The following is a 12,953-nucleotide window of genomic DNA, read 5'->3' as shown; positions in this document are numbered from 1 at the left end:
CTGGAACGAGGATCTGTGGAGGAGCACCCGACCCGGGTAGGTGGGAGGCACTGACATCTTCAGTGGACCCTGAGGCATTCTGGAAAGGAGCCCTGGAGGCAGATGGGGCCCTGGGTCTGGGGAGCAGGAGGGGGTTGGAGCCAGAGATGGATTTGGGTACCACTGGTGAAGAGGGGCTGTTTAGAACCTCCAGTCCGGAGAGAGGGTGGCTGAGACCTGGAGTAGCAATGGGGCAGCATTCACCAAAATCACACATACACCTTTTTTCCCCCCCTGAGAAAGAGTCTTGCTCTGTCACCTGGGCTACAGTGCTGTGGCGTCAGCCTAGCTCACAGCAAACTCAAACTCCTGGTTTCATGCGATCCTCCTGCCTCAGTCTCACCAAGTAGCTGGGACTACAAGTGTGTACCACCATGCCCAGCTAATTTTTCTGTTTTTAGTAGAGACGGGGTCTTGCACTTGCTCAGGGTGGTCTCGAACTCCTGAGCTCAAGTGATCCTTGACACAGTTCTCAGGAAATACCTGCAGCTCAAGCACGTTCAACCTGTTCTCTGAAGTGCGGAGCATCGCACCACGATACCATTTTGAACACATCGGACTGGCCAAAACCCAAGAGCTTGAGAGTGCGGTCTTCTGGTGGGACCATGGGGAAACAGGTTCGCTATTCTAGGACCGCAGCAAGGCAGGTCACCATGGAGGGTCACTTGGCAACACGTACCAAGTTTGCCAGCGCCCTTTGCCTGTGCCCGGCCATTCCAGTCCAGTTTTATCCTAGTTTATCTACGTCCATGGGACGTGGCAGAGTTGGCCGGTGGCGAACATGACCCATCTTCCCGGCGGGTGGAGAACGAGGACACTTGCTGGGCTCTGGCAAGGAAGGCCCACGCCCACGCAAATTAGCTGCGTTTGTGTTACAAACGGGTGAATACCGCACACTGCGGTTTGGGCTGGCTGGCACACTGCGGTTTGGGCTGGCAAACAGCCGCTCTAGGAGGGAGAACAAAAAGCAAATACAAGTGCAGGAGGGAACGTGACGTTCTGCCACGCACCTACCTGCTCGGCGGAGCCACGTGAATGTATTACCTGTTCGTAAAAACGTCTCCAGTCTGCCCGAGCAATTCTACTTTTAGTCCCTCGTCCCAAGGAAACCATTCAGACTCCCACCAAAGAGAGATTAGATGACAACATTCTCTGTGGTACTATTTATAACCATATAAAGCAGGAAGCAAGCGGAATGTCGCACATTTGGGAAACAGTTTAATAATAAACTGCCACACGACACAGCTGAGCGTTACATGGCGAGGACGACGACAAGGACGGCCATTTTCTTGTTCCTTAGTAACATATGAAATGAACAGTGGATTTCAGTCAAGCCTGCACACCACGGCCGTCTCGAGCCAAAACTACAGTTGCATTTGGCTGTCGGAAGCTGTAACTTTTCAAAACGTTCACGTATTTCAGTATGTTGTCAATGTTTTGAAATAGATTTAAAAGGGAGGGCGATGACTCGCAGAGGCCGCGCTCCAGGTGGGCTGCTCAGACCCTGCTGAGAGCAGACAGCCGGGGAAGGGGACAGCAGGGAAGGGGACAGCCGGGAAGGGGACAGCTGGGAAGGGGACAGCTGGGAAGGGTTCTTGTACAACACGTGGCCCTTGACTCCACTGAGTGTCGGTTTTGCTTTGCTTCTTTTTTACGTTAAACATTTTCCTTCCAGCCCAGAGGCCACCTAGGGCCTGGCGTCCTGAGGGCAGGGCTCTATCTGCACCGGGGAGAGGCGGGGGCAGGAGTCGAGCCAGTGCCCCTCGTGCTCTCGAGGGGCCCAGACCAGTGTCAGACGAGCGAGGGGGGCGCCGGGGGAAAGCCTGGACAGGGCCATCTACCTGGCCAGGGGCGGGAGGGTGAGACCACCCCGAACAAAGGCACGGAGGCTGGAGAGGACTCGGCATGTTCCCAGACTGCGCGGGCTTGGGTGGGGCGGGCACGAAGTCGGAGAGGCTGGAGCCGCCAGTGGCCCAGGAGGCGGGACGCTATCCTGAGGGCAAAGGGAAGCCTCTGGGGCCACAGCGGGGACACAGGGGAGGCAGGGACTTGGGTGTCCCTGCCCAAGGGCCCAGAATCCAGCCACTGCTCTGTCAACAGGAATGCAGAGGCCCAGAGAGGGCAAGGGGCTCGTGCAGGCGGCATGCTGTCTCCTGGTGGGGGCTGTCCTCCCCTCGTGGGACGGACACACAGGCGGGGCTGGCAAATCCTTCCTGGGATGGCCAAGGACATGGGAGACTCCAGCAGGGAGGAAGGCCTCTGGGCGACAGAGGGGCACTGACCGGCCCCAGCCCCTCACCGGCCACTGCCCCCGCTGCCACCTCCACCCCCACCCCCGCCCTGGCCCCCGGCATCCGGCGCTCCTGACATCATGAGGAACAGGACGACAGGAATGATGTACATCCACTGCGGACGACAGACAGACACACACAGAGACAGAGAGAGGGGATGAGCGTGGGTGTCACCTGCCCGGGGTGGTGGGGGGAGGTAGAGCCAGCACAAGGGGAGGCCAAGTGAAGGGAGGGGGCCCAGGTCCACTACGTCACTACGGGTGGGGGAGGGCTGTGGGCGCGGGAGGGGCGGAGGCGGGAGGGGGTCTCGGTCCTCACTCAAGCCTCCTGCGGCGGCGGCGCGGGCCCTGGGGCAGCAGGACGCAGGGCTGTGAGCAACACGGCCCCCCCCAGGATGAGGTGCCACTGAGGAGGGAGGGGACGCAGGTCAGGGCTGGCAGGGCAGGAGGACCCCCCAGCGAGCGGCAGGGCAGAGCCAGGGCAGGCAAGGCCTCAGCCTCTCTGGGCCTCAGTTTCCCTGCGGCTGTTAGACTGTGCTGACGTCAGCAGCACTGGGCCCTCCAGGCACGGCGCTCGGCAGAGCCGGGCTCGCACCACCGGCTGCCAGCACCCTTCCCCCTCAGGCCACACCGGCCTCCCTGTGGCGCCCTGGCTTGCCCTGGGCCCGTGCCATGACCTAGCACCAGTCTCCAGACGAGGGCAGACTGGAGGCTCGGGTGGAAGTGGCCTTCCCCACAGAGCCGCCCCTCCAGCACCCCCAGCCTCCCTGCCTGGCCTCGGGCTCCGGCCGCATGGGCCCTTCCCTCCCGAGCTCCATGCCAGCCCTCCGGGCACCCTGCTGCCACCCGCCCCCATGCTTGTCCCCAGGGCCACGTGCCTCACAGCTGCTTCTCTCTGCCTCCCTGCGCAACCTCCCACAGGACCTGCCGCCTCCCTTGTTCCTTTGAACCTCTGTCCCTTCCCTTTCCCTCCAGCCTGGCTCGGGCCTGCTCCCCAGAGCCGGCCCATTCCTCCTCACTCTCTTCCTCCAAACGAGCCTCTTGTCTGTCACAAGCAGGACTCTAACTCCTGTGCCTGTGCCTGCCCAGCACGCCGGGTCCCAGGACCACTCCCTCCAGCTGGCAGCGGCGGGGTAGGCACTCCACGGCCCTCAGCCCCCCACGTCCGGGCCCGGGCTCAGCCCAGGTGCAGAGGGGCATGCACAGAGGGACACGCACAGAGGCACTGGGAGTTTAAGAGGCCCCATGCGTAGGAGGCCCAGAGGACAAGGAACAGAGAGGAGCTGGGTGGGGGACTGTGGACAGGGACAGGGAGGACCGCGCCCCAGGGGCCTGGCAGGAAGGGGGCAGGGAGGCCGGGGGAGCCCCACTCACGTATTTGGCGAAAAAGGACTTCTGCTCCTGGGGGTTCTTGGCCTTCTGGGCCTGCTCCATCTCTAGGCGCTCGATGAAGGCCGCTGTCTCTGGGCTGGGGCAAGAGAGGAGCAGCTCGAGTCCAGGGACTTGCATACCCTGAGGCCACCAGGACTTGCAGGGGAAGGGGCCAGGGCCAGGCGGCAGCCAGCAGACACCCGCAAAGGCAGAGGAACCCCCAATGCCCCACACGTCCTCACCCCGGGGCCGTGACCGGCGGCTGCAGGTGCACCGAGGTATTGAACAGCTCCAGGTCCACATCCTCCACCTCGTGGCCCCGGCAGCCCCCAGGGTGCGTCACCACCGACACGCCCACCACGTTGCCGGCCACGTCCACGTGCAGGGTCAGCTGGTCTGAGAGGTGCGACTCCACCAGGGAGCACTGTGGGGAGGTGTGGGGTGAGGGGGAGAGCAGGGGCTGCTGCCCAGGCCCCCCCAGCTTCCTGCCCCCACCACAGGACCCCCAAAGCATCTTTCCAAACCTTTCCATGGCTCCCTGCCACCCTCAGGCACAAGCCCAGGCTCAACAGCCTCCCCAGGGTCCTCACGTTGAAGCACCCACCTCCAGGCCCACCCCTCCGGACCAGGAGACTGGGCAAGGTCGGGTCTGCGTCTTCCCAGCCTCTGCAGCCACCAGAGCCTCGAGGGGCTCAGCGGTGGAAGCAGGCTGAGGCGGGTGGCAGGGGCGAGGATGGGGGGCTAGTCCGCATCCCCAACTCACCGCAGGGACAAAGGAAGAGACGTAGCCACCGGCTTCTGGGCCATCAAGGGCCCCAGGCCTCCGCGGGACCCGGACACGGTACAGGCCATTCAGGGCTGCCACATCCTGCAGGGCGGGTAGGGGGTGCTGGTGCGAGGGACGGTGCTGACCCCTGCCAGGCTGTGACCCCCACAAGCTGCAGCGAGGAAGGCCTTCCCCAGTCTCACCCACTGGCATCTCACTCCCTGCCTGGCTGCCCTGGGTCTGCCCAGGCCTCTTCTCACTGGGTGGCCCAGTTGATGCACTGGGTGGCCCAGTTGGTGGGTGAGGCCGTGAGCACCAGGGGCCACCCTACCTGGAGGGATAAGGAGAGTAGAGCCCAGCCCAGTGATGGAGTGAGTCCTGAGGACACCCTCTCTATACTTGGATCTAGCCACACCTGGCGTCTGCCCCACACCTGGATTTGCCAGTACGCAAGCAATAAACTCTCTTTGGGGACACCTGTGACAAAATCACATGGGACCATGCAGAAAGGCTGGTCAGGCAAACCTCACTATGATGCCTTCCGCGGGGAGAGTGCCCACAGGCACACGGCTCTCAGAATAAAGCCCCCGTTTCCCAGCCTCCCTCGTAGCTACATCAGCCAACAGGGCAGAAGTGGAAACAGACTGTGCAGGCTTTGCAAACTGTCCCTAAAAGATGCTGTCCCCTGCCCCTCCTTCTCCCCCTCTGTCCTATGGCCCAGAGCCCTGGGGCCTCCCTGCACCACCCCAGGGAGGCTCAGGCTGGGCCTGGGAGGAGCCCGGGCCTTTGAGGAGGCCACAAAGCAGGTGACAGAAGTGACCTCTTGTCTAACCACAGCTATTTTGAGGATCTCTTTCCCCTCATGAGTAAATCTTGCCCTAAGTGATCATGAAACATCTCGGCTGACTCTGGAAGACGGGAGAAGCCAGCTGTGTGACCCCTGTGGGGGAAGAAGGTGTGCCAGGCAGAGGGAACAGCATAGGCACAGGCCCCGAGGCAGGCACCTCACATTTTTGACACTAAGGCCAGCCACAGCACCACTCAGCCTGGGGCAGTCATCGGGGGACAGAGAGTGAGGGCAGCAGGAGGCGCTGGGCCCCACCTAGACCTAGGGGGTGAGCTGCAGGGGACCAGAGCAGGGCAGCTGGAGAGATAACCAGACACCCCCACCCCCGGCCCAGCCCTGGGGTCCCCACCTCACCCGGAGTCGGCCCCTCTCCTCCTCACTGAGCTGCCGCTGCGACAGGGACAAGGTGCCATCCTGCTGGTTCCAGAGCAGTGAGCCCCGCTTCCGGAAGTTGGCACTGTCATCTGTGGGGAGCCTGGGCTCAGAGACCACCCCCAAATGCGTCCTTCAACCCGGGCAGGAGCCAGGAGCCCTGGATTCAAATCTTGGTCTGGTCAAATCCACCAAGAGTGACCAGGTTCCTTCCCCAACCTGAGCCCCCATTTTCACATCTGCAAACTGGGGACAACCCTACCATGTCCTGCCTTCTCACCTCACAAGGCAGCCCATGGCAGATGCATGAACCCCAAAGCTCAAGTCCTGCCTCTGCCTTGCCAGGTGACCCAAGGGCAGTCACGTAACCTCCCTGAGCCTCGGTTTCCCCAAAATATGAAGGCTGCAGAGCTCAGGAGCTCCCAAAAGCCCGGCTGTGTCAGAATCAGCGGAGCTGTTCATGGTGCAGACGCCAGGGCCCAACCCCACAGGCCTGGAAAAGTCTGCTCGGAAATTATTATCGCTTCACTGACCGTTCTGAAACCGGGATTTGTCTTACAGGTCTGGAGGCATTAAAGGCAGTGTTTCTCTTCGCCATGTCCCCCTCCCACACCCCACCATGGGCAAAGCTGTTAGTAAATGGATGGTGTGCCTCACACCAGACAGCACCCAGACCCCAAGTCTTGATTTCACAGGGCACCAGGTAAGTATCCAGTTGAAAAGGAAATTGCTGGACTCACCAATCTCAAACGAGTGCTCCAGCAGCAGTCCCACCGGGCCACAGCCCTCGCCCTCTCGGCCTTCTGCCCCAGCCTGCAAGAGAGAAGGGCATAGGTGAGGACCACCCAAGCCCTCAGCAGGGCAGGACCCACAGACCCCAGGACAGACTGGCAGGCTGAGGGTGGAGTCTTATGTTCATATTCACGTTCAATCACTGATGCCTTCCTGATTCAAGCACCAGAGGCAGGAAGAAAAAACCCAAAACACTTGACACTTGCCCCCATTCGCAAGGGAACCACCCCATTTCATGAATATTCATAATCCGGGCTCTTTGATCCCGAGAAAACCAGACTCTACAAACTCCCCTAACCTCCTTCCCAAGGCAACTATCCCCAGGTCACTTTCACACCCTGTGCTATAAATAATCATAACTTAAAACACACCCTCTCTCTCCCAGGGCTTCCTTTCCATGCTAAGATCCAAAATGCCTCGTTTTCACCTTAACAGCCCAGCCTGAGTTCAGCCCCTACCAAGCACATTCAAGACCTCCAGCTCGCCAAACTACTCCCGCCTCTGCAAAACCTACCCTCGCCCTCACACCTTTGACCCCATTTCCACATTAAAGGTTAAGTGCAAGCTCAAGATCCCGCCCCCTCATGCATATTAAGGACAGAACTCCTCTCCAATCCCTGAAGCGCCCCTCGCCACGTCTTTTTCATTTTAACCGCCCCGACGTCCGATTCGCCAAGATTCCATCCGAGCCCCGCCCCCTCATACATATGCACGACAAAAGCCTTCAGAACTGTTTTCTGGTTTTTCTCTCCCAGTCGCCGCGGCCTCTGGTCCGGTCGCGGCTCCGCTGCGCGCGCGTGGCTGCAGCCTGGCTTTCCGCGGTTCTCTCACCTCGTCCTTCTCGGCCCTGCGCAACCTCGTCCCCACCTTAACCCACCTAAAGCCCCAAGACCCACAGCTTCCGTCGACCTCGGCCGCTGTACAGAGCTAATGAGCACTCACCCCCCGCGCAGCGGCCCCGGCCCGGCAGCCGCTGCCTCGGGCCCGACTAGGCGCTGCTACCGCCAACAGCAAGAGCAGAAGCAGCCGAGTTGCCCCAGCACCGGCCGCCATCGCAGCCCCCTCCACCAGCCCAGGGGCCGGTGTAAGCCGAGAGCCGCGGAGCACGCCGGGAGGAACGGGCCTCCTCCTGGCGCCTGTGCGCCGGCGCTGCCGGCGCTGGCTGTTTGCGCCTGCGCACTGCCGTCCGTCCGCTCTGGCGGCCAGGCGTCTGCAGGGCAATCGCCCAGGTTCCCAGGGCCGCCCCTCCGGTGACGTCCCCACCACTGGCGTCAGCGTCTCGGTGACGTCATTCAGCCCGGTCCACCGCGTTGTGATGTCACAGTGCCCGCAGCCCCGCCTTCTGTTTTCTCCGCCGGCTCCTCCCTACGTTCGGCTCCAGGGGCGGGAGCATTGCGATGAAGCGGGGGCGTGAGCCTAGGCCGGCCCTCGGTGGAGCAGGTGAGGCGGCACCAGGTGGGATGGCAGGTGAGAGGCAGAGCCAGACCAGGAGGGGTTGGACCTGGTGAGGGAATCAGTGAGGGGACCATGTAAGGGATGGGGCCAGCAATTCGGAGACATCAGATACCCTTTTCCTCAGAGCGGGACGGCTCCGGCCCCTACCTGCTGCGGGGGTCAAGCCCAGCCTCCTGGGATAGACCCCCGAACCTCAACCCTCTAGAACGCCCCCTGGTTCCAGCCTATCCCACGGGCCGTCCCGGACGGCTCCAACGCCACCTCCAGAGCGGCGAGTTCGACCAGCTGCGAGACTTCCCCATCTTTGAGAGCAACTTCGTGCAGGTGTGGAGCCCCAGGACCCCAGAGCCTCAGCCTGACCCTTGCCCTCCTGACATAGGAAACCCCTGCTCTCCCTACTTCTGACCATTTCCCCATGATGGCCACCTCGTGGGATTCCTGACTTCCAGCTTCTGTGTGACCTCTGACCCCTCCCCATACCTCCAGCCCTTTAGCGTCTCTATGAATCCCGGATTTTAATTCCCTTGCCTCAGTTTCCCTGACTTCACACCCACATGATTCTTGAGCTTTAATCCCAAGATATTTGGCCCCCCAACCTGATTTTCAACTTACCTGGTTCATGACCTTTTACCCTGCCAAGATTCTTGACCTCTGATCCCTTCCCAGTTCTGTCCCCCCCCCATCTGTCCTGCTTCTAACCGCTGACCTATGGCCCCAGGTGACCCGCTTAGGAGAAGTTGCCAACAAGGTCACCATGGGGGTGGCAGCCTCCAGTCCAGCCCTGGAACTCCCCGACCTGTTGCTGCTGGCAGGCCCTGCCAAGGAGAACGGACACCTGCAGCTGTTCGGGTGACTGCCCCCACCGAGCCCAGACCTCCTCCTCCCTAAGCTCTGGGCATCCAGACCACGCCCAGGGCCAGGAGTTTGGATGGGCTGCCAGCCCTCTCTGGGCTGGGGTCCACCTGGGAGAACAAGGACAGGTCAACCCTCAGGGGCCAGAAAACAGGGACTAGACAGACATGAAGGGGGCAGTCCTCAGCTATACCCCGGCAGGGGTCAGGAGAATGACCACTTACGTAGTGTCTGCTGCGTGCCACATGCACCCGGGGCCATGCACATGCTCTCATCTCTGACCTCATATCCTCATCAGGTGCGCTCCCTAGCTCCATTCTCCAAAGAGGTAAACTGAGGCTTCGAGCAGGGAGCCAGTTGCCCAGGTTCCCACAATGGGTCAGGAATGGGCTGGAATTGGAACCTCAAGCTCCCTGTGATTTCCTATCTTAGGACTATTGAGCCCCCACGCCTTGCTACACACTGTCCCTCTGGGTCTCAGTTTTTCATTGAAGAAGTAATGCAAACCCACAGGGAAAACAAACACAGTGCAAGGTATACCCTTGCCCATCCCAGACTCCTACCCCCAACTCCAGCTGCAAACACTGAAACATTTACATGCTTGTAGTATATTTACAGAAATATTCTGCCGGCAGCTTTCACTTTTTTGACAACATCTCACAGTGAAAGAGAGAGAGGGAGAAAAGAAAAGGGAGAGGGAGCAAAGAAGGATGGGAAGAAGGGAAGGAATGAAGGAAGGACAAACTCACATTGTCTCACACACACACAGGTCCACAATCCTTTGCAGGTCTGAAATCCAAAAGGTTTTTTGTAACTCTGTGGCGGAATCAGCTTCAGATCTGAAAGTGCTGGAGGCTACTTACAGCCTTTATGTATCTCCCCGCCTCTGCCCCCAAGTTAAAAACTTTTCACAAAGCAGTATTCTGAGGCTGGGATGGTACGCTGGGATGTTTCCTCTTCTACACTATTTCTTTTACCTTAAATGCTAATTGTTCCACCAGTTGACCTTACCAATCACTGAGCCATGACCTGCAGTTAGAAGAACACTAATGACTGTGCTGAGTGGTGGCTTTGACCCCCGCCTCCCGAAGTGAAGTGAAAACATTGCACTTGCTCTGCAGACTTGGCCACAAGACTCATCCCCTGGCCCCTCACTTCTGTCTAACCAACTTGCAGCCCTGAGCTATTCCGAAGCAGTTTCCAACAGGCACACATGTGGGCCCACCCTTTCTTTAAAAACAGCAGTGGACACAAGCTATATGCCACCTCTCTGCAGTGCCCACTCCATCATCAGCACTGTGTCCCTGCACATCTGGCCATGGGTACAACCAACAGACTTGTTTGGACATACACAATTGAGTGAGCTCTGGGGTCCTGGACATCAAGCTTGTGCCAGCCTCTTGCTCTTAGTATAGGAGGGGATGTCCCTGAACAGCTGTCTGCCTTCAGATGGCCTGGGTTCAGCTCGTGGCTTCACTTGTTCACTGGCTTTGGCCAGGCTTCCCCTACCTGCCTATGCCTCGGTTTCCTCATCTGGAAAGTGGGGATAAGAGGAGAGCCCACCTCCCGGGGCTGTCAGGGGATAAACTGAGTAAATGCAAAGTGCTTGGAACAGCACCTGGCACAGAATAAGTGCTCCGTAAACATCAGCTCTTATTCTTCCATTTGGGGGTCAATAATCAAGTCACCTGCTAAGTGACACTGAGGTTGTCCATTGTCTTGGGGTTACAACCAGTGTGGCAGGGAAATCCGTGTTGTGTAAATCTGTGACCAGGTGTGAGGGAGTGTGTGCGATCCATTCCTAGAAGTAATATTGCTATGCATGGGCTGAACACCTGCTGTGTGTCAGCTCTGGGTACCAGAGAACAGCACTGGACAAAATTGGGCCCAAATTCCTGCCCCCAAGGAGCTCACTTTCTTCTACTGGGAAGACAGACAGAATAAATGATAAGTCATCAGATGGGGAGAGACCTATGGGGCCATATAAGACCGGGAAGGGCCATGGGGAGGTCTGCCAGGGTGGGTGTGGTTGCAGATAGGCTGGGGGAGACCTCCCTGAGAAGGTACTTCCTGAGAAGGATGCAAGGGAGATGAAGGGGGTGAGTCATGGGAGTGGCAGGAGAAAGTTTTTCAGGTGATGGGAATGGCTTGTGCAAAGGTCCTGGGGTAGGAGTGAGCCTGGCGTGTTTATGGAACAGCGAGGAGGCCAGTGTGGCTGCAGGTGCGGGCGATGAGGCAGAGGGAACAAAGAGTAGATCCCACAGGGCCTTGGTGAGGGCTTTGCAGTTAAGAGTGAGCTGGGAGCAACGGGAAGGAACTGAGCTGTCCGAGGTGCTAACCACCGCCCTCTGGCGGCTTGGTGGGGCGCAGACCGTAGGAGCCAAGGGCTGAGGCATTGAGCCCAGGGCGGAAATTAGTGGCTGGACCAGGAAGGGAGTGAGAAGTTGCTGGATTGTGGATACATTTTAAAGGTGGAGCCACCAGAATTTGGTGGCATGATTGGATGAGGGTGTGAGAGAGATCGTCGAATCGGGCGACGCCAAGATTCTTGACCGAGCAAATTGGGGGATGTAGCTAGGATGGGGAAGTCCGAGAGGAGTAGGTTGGGGGTGGAGCCGGGGGATCAGGAATTCGGTTGTTGGACAAGTTATGTCAGGTGGTCGACCCAACTTGCAGATGGAAATGTCAAGCAGGCAGCTGCATATTCGAGTCTGGCGTTTAGGAGAGAGGACCAGTGGGAGCAAAAAGGGGATGTGTGGCTGGAAGAGAGTTGAGGATGGACTTAAATTCAAAAGGCAATGAAAGTGAAAAAGGATTCCTCTGGGCCGGGGGAGGGGTGGCATGGCGGGACGCCCGCCCCCAAGGGCGCCAGGGGCCTGGAAGGCTGAGTCAGTGGGGCAGCACCTGAGGCCGCCCCTTTCGTCCGCCCAGGCTGTTCCCCTTGCAGTTGGTCCAGCTCTTCATCCACGATGAAAGCCGCTGCCAGCTCAAGGTCAAGTTCCGTACCGGCCGCGCCTTCTACTTGCAGCTGCGGGCCCCGCCGGAGACCCGGGACCGCGAGTTCGGCCAGTGGGTGCGGCTGCTCTACCGCCTGCGCTTCCACTCGGCCCAGGGAGCCGTGCCCTTCACCCAGGAGGACTCGGCACTGGAGGACCTTGACAGCGACGAGGAAGATGACGCAGAGGCCCAGCTGGAGTGCGAGGAGGTGAGGGGAGGAGGGGGTGAGGGGATGCGGGACTCGGGGAGGAGAGGCTGGGGCCCGGCTGCCTGTGTCTGAGAGCGGCCCTTAGCTAAGGTGGCCATAGTGTCCTAATTGGAAACACACACACCCGCCCGCACCTTGACCTGCTGCAGTGGGATCTGAAGGGGTAGTGCGAGCCTGTGAGGCCCCCAGGGGAGCCAGTCCCAGAAGGTGGGGGCACTGGAACCTGGGGGCCTCTGCCTTTTAAAATCCCCCCCTCCACCCCCAGCACAGCTCTGTCTGCTGGTCACTCCTCTGAAACCAGCTCTCCCTTCCACCCAGCTCCAAGCCATGGAAGCCAGACTCGACCCGCAGGCCTCTGAACTATGGGGACTCTGATTCTTCCAGCATCCTTTGAGGTCACCAGAGGACTAGAGATCAAAGTACCTTGCCTCAGGCCAGAGAGATGAATTATTAAAGTTAATAAAGATCGGCCACTTAAGAACCAACAACCAGGTCATGAGCAGTTCCACCACTGTCACCAATTCAACATGGCTGCCTGGCAGTAGCTTTTCCGGTACGGCCTCTTCCACCTGGTCTTCGGTTCGCTGTGTCTCGCTCCCTGGGCCACCACTGAGACCTGGTGCCCACCACGCAGACGCGGCTGCCTCAGTGGAACGGCCTTCTCAGTCTGGCCTGGGGTTCATCTTTGACTCACTGTCTTTGCCCCTGCAGCCAGCCTGCGTCCTCCCTGCTCCCAGCAGCTAGTCCCAGAACTGCTGCCCCGGGCTTGGGTTCACCAGCCACACTGCAGTTGCCATGGCAACGTGGTCCCCCCGGCCCCCCCCCCCCGCCCCGACTAAAGTAGCTGTTCCAAGATGGCCCCACTTTGGTCTGTTTGAATGTGACTGATGCCCCACAGGAGGAGGAAGGCGGAGCTACAGATTCAAGAAGGACAGACACGCGAGAGTCCGAGACAAGCCTGTTT

At 59.5% G+C, this 12,953-nt stretch overlaps 2 protein-coding genes across 4 annotated transcripts; one reads left to right on the top strand and one right to left on the bottom strand.

Annotated features, from left to right (window-relative positions):
• Positions 1-1,189: 1,189 nt before the first annotated feature.
• Positions 1,190-7,599, bottom strand: EMC10 (ER membrane protein complex subunit 10). Of its 2 annotated transcripts, XM_069457397.1 has the most exons (8): positions 7,420-7,599; positions 6,426-6,498; positions 5,668-5,777; positions 4,464-4,568; positions 3,943-4,124; positions 3,704-3,797; positions 2,649-2,735; positions 2,380-2,445 (listed from the first exon to the last, which is right to left on the bottom strand). In XM_069457397.1, the coding sequence occupies exons 1-7, from the start codon at positions 7,528-7,530 to the stop codon at positions 2,649-2,651; spliced, it is 762 nt and encodes a 253-aa protein (XP_069313498.1). In that variant the 5' UTR covers positions 7,531-7,599; the 3' UTR covers positions 2,380-2,445. The 2 variants fall into 2 exon arrangements, with proteins under 2 accessions (XP_069313497.1, XP_069313498.1); XM_069457396.1 differs by lacking the exon at positions 2,649-2,735 and having other exon boundaries at positions 1,190-2,445.
• Positions 7,600-7,692: 93 nt separating this feature from the next.
• GARIN5A (golgi associated RAB2 interactor 5A) lies at positions 7,693-12,514 on the top strand. 2 transcript variants are annotated; one of them, XM_069457399.1, is made up of 5 exons: positions 7,693-7,944; positions 8,156-8,256; positions 8,651-8,781; positions 11,716-11,989; positions 12,308-12,514. In XM_069457399.1, exons 1-5 carry the CDS (start codon positions 7,875-7,877, stop codon positions 12,362-12,364), a joined length of 633 nt encoding a protein of 210 aa, XP_069313500.1. In that variant the 5' UTR covers positions 7,693-7,874; the 3' UTR covers positions 12,365-12,514. The 2 variants fall into 2 exon arrangements, with proteins under 2 accessions (XP_069313500.1, XP_069313499.1); XM_069457398.1 differs by having other exon boundaries at positions 8,057-8,256.
• The last annotated feature ends 439 nt before the right edge of the window (positions 12,515-12,953 follow it).

This window comes from Eulemur rufifrons, chromosome 24 (assembly GCF_041146395.1).
Source record: "Eulemur rufifrons isolate Redbay chromosome 24, OSU_ERuf_1, whole genome shotgun sequence".
In the NCBI taxonomy this organism is placed as follows: domain Eukaryota; kingdom Metazoa; phylum Chordata; class Mammalia; order Primates; family Lemuridae; genus Eulemur; species Eulemur rufifrons.
Note: the sequence above shows the minus strand (reverse complement) of the source record. Positions and strands in the feature narration are given on the sequence as shown.

Excerpts from the sequence above, each read along its gene's own strand:
- EMC10 (XM_069457396.1), bottom strand. The coding sequence starts at position 7,530 with ATGGCGGCCGGTGCTGGGGCAACTCGGCTGCTTCTGCTCTTGCTGTTG. Across the intron at positions 3,798-3,942 it reads CCGCCGGTCACGGCCCCGGG|CCCAGAGACAGCGGCCTTCA; the intron begins GTGAGGACGTGT and ends CTCTTGCCCCAG. Across the intron at positions 2,446-3,703 it reads AGTCCTTTTTCGCCAAATAC|TGGATGTACATCATTCCTGT; the intron begins GTGAGTGGGGCT and ends TGTCGTCCGCAG.
- GARIN5A (XM_069457398.1), top strand. The coding sequence starts at position 7,875 with ATGAAGCGGGGGCGTGAGCCTAGGCCGGCCCTCGGTGGAGCAGGTGAG. Across the intron at positions 8,257-8,650 it reads TTGAGAGCAACTTCGTGCAG|GTGACCCGCTTAGGAGAAGT; the intron begins GTGTGGAGCCCC and ends CTATGGCCCCAG. Across the intron at positions 11,990-12,307 it reads CCCAGCTGGAGTGCGAGGAG|CTCCAAGCCATGGAAGCCAG; the intron begins GTGAGGGGAGGA and ends CCTTCCACCCAG.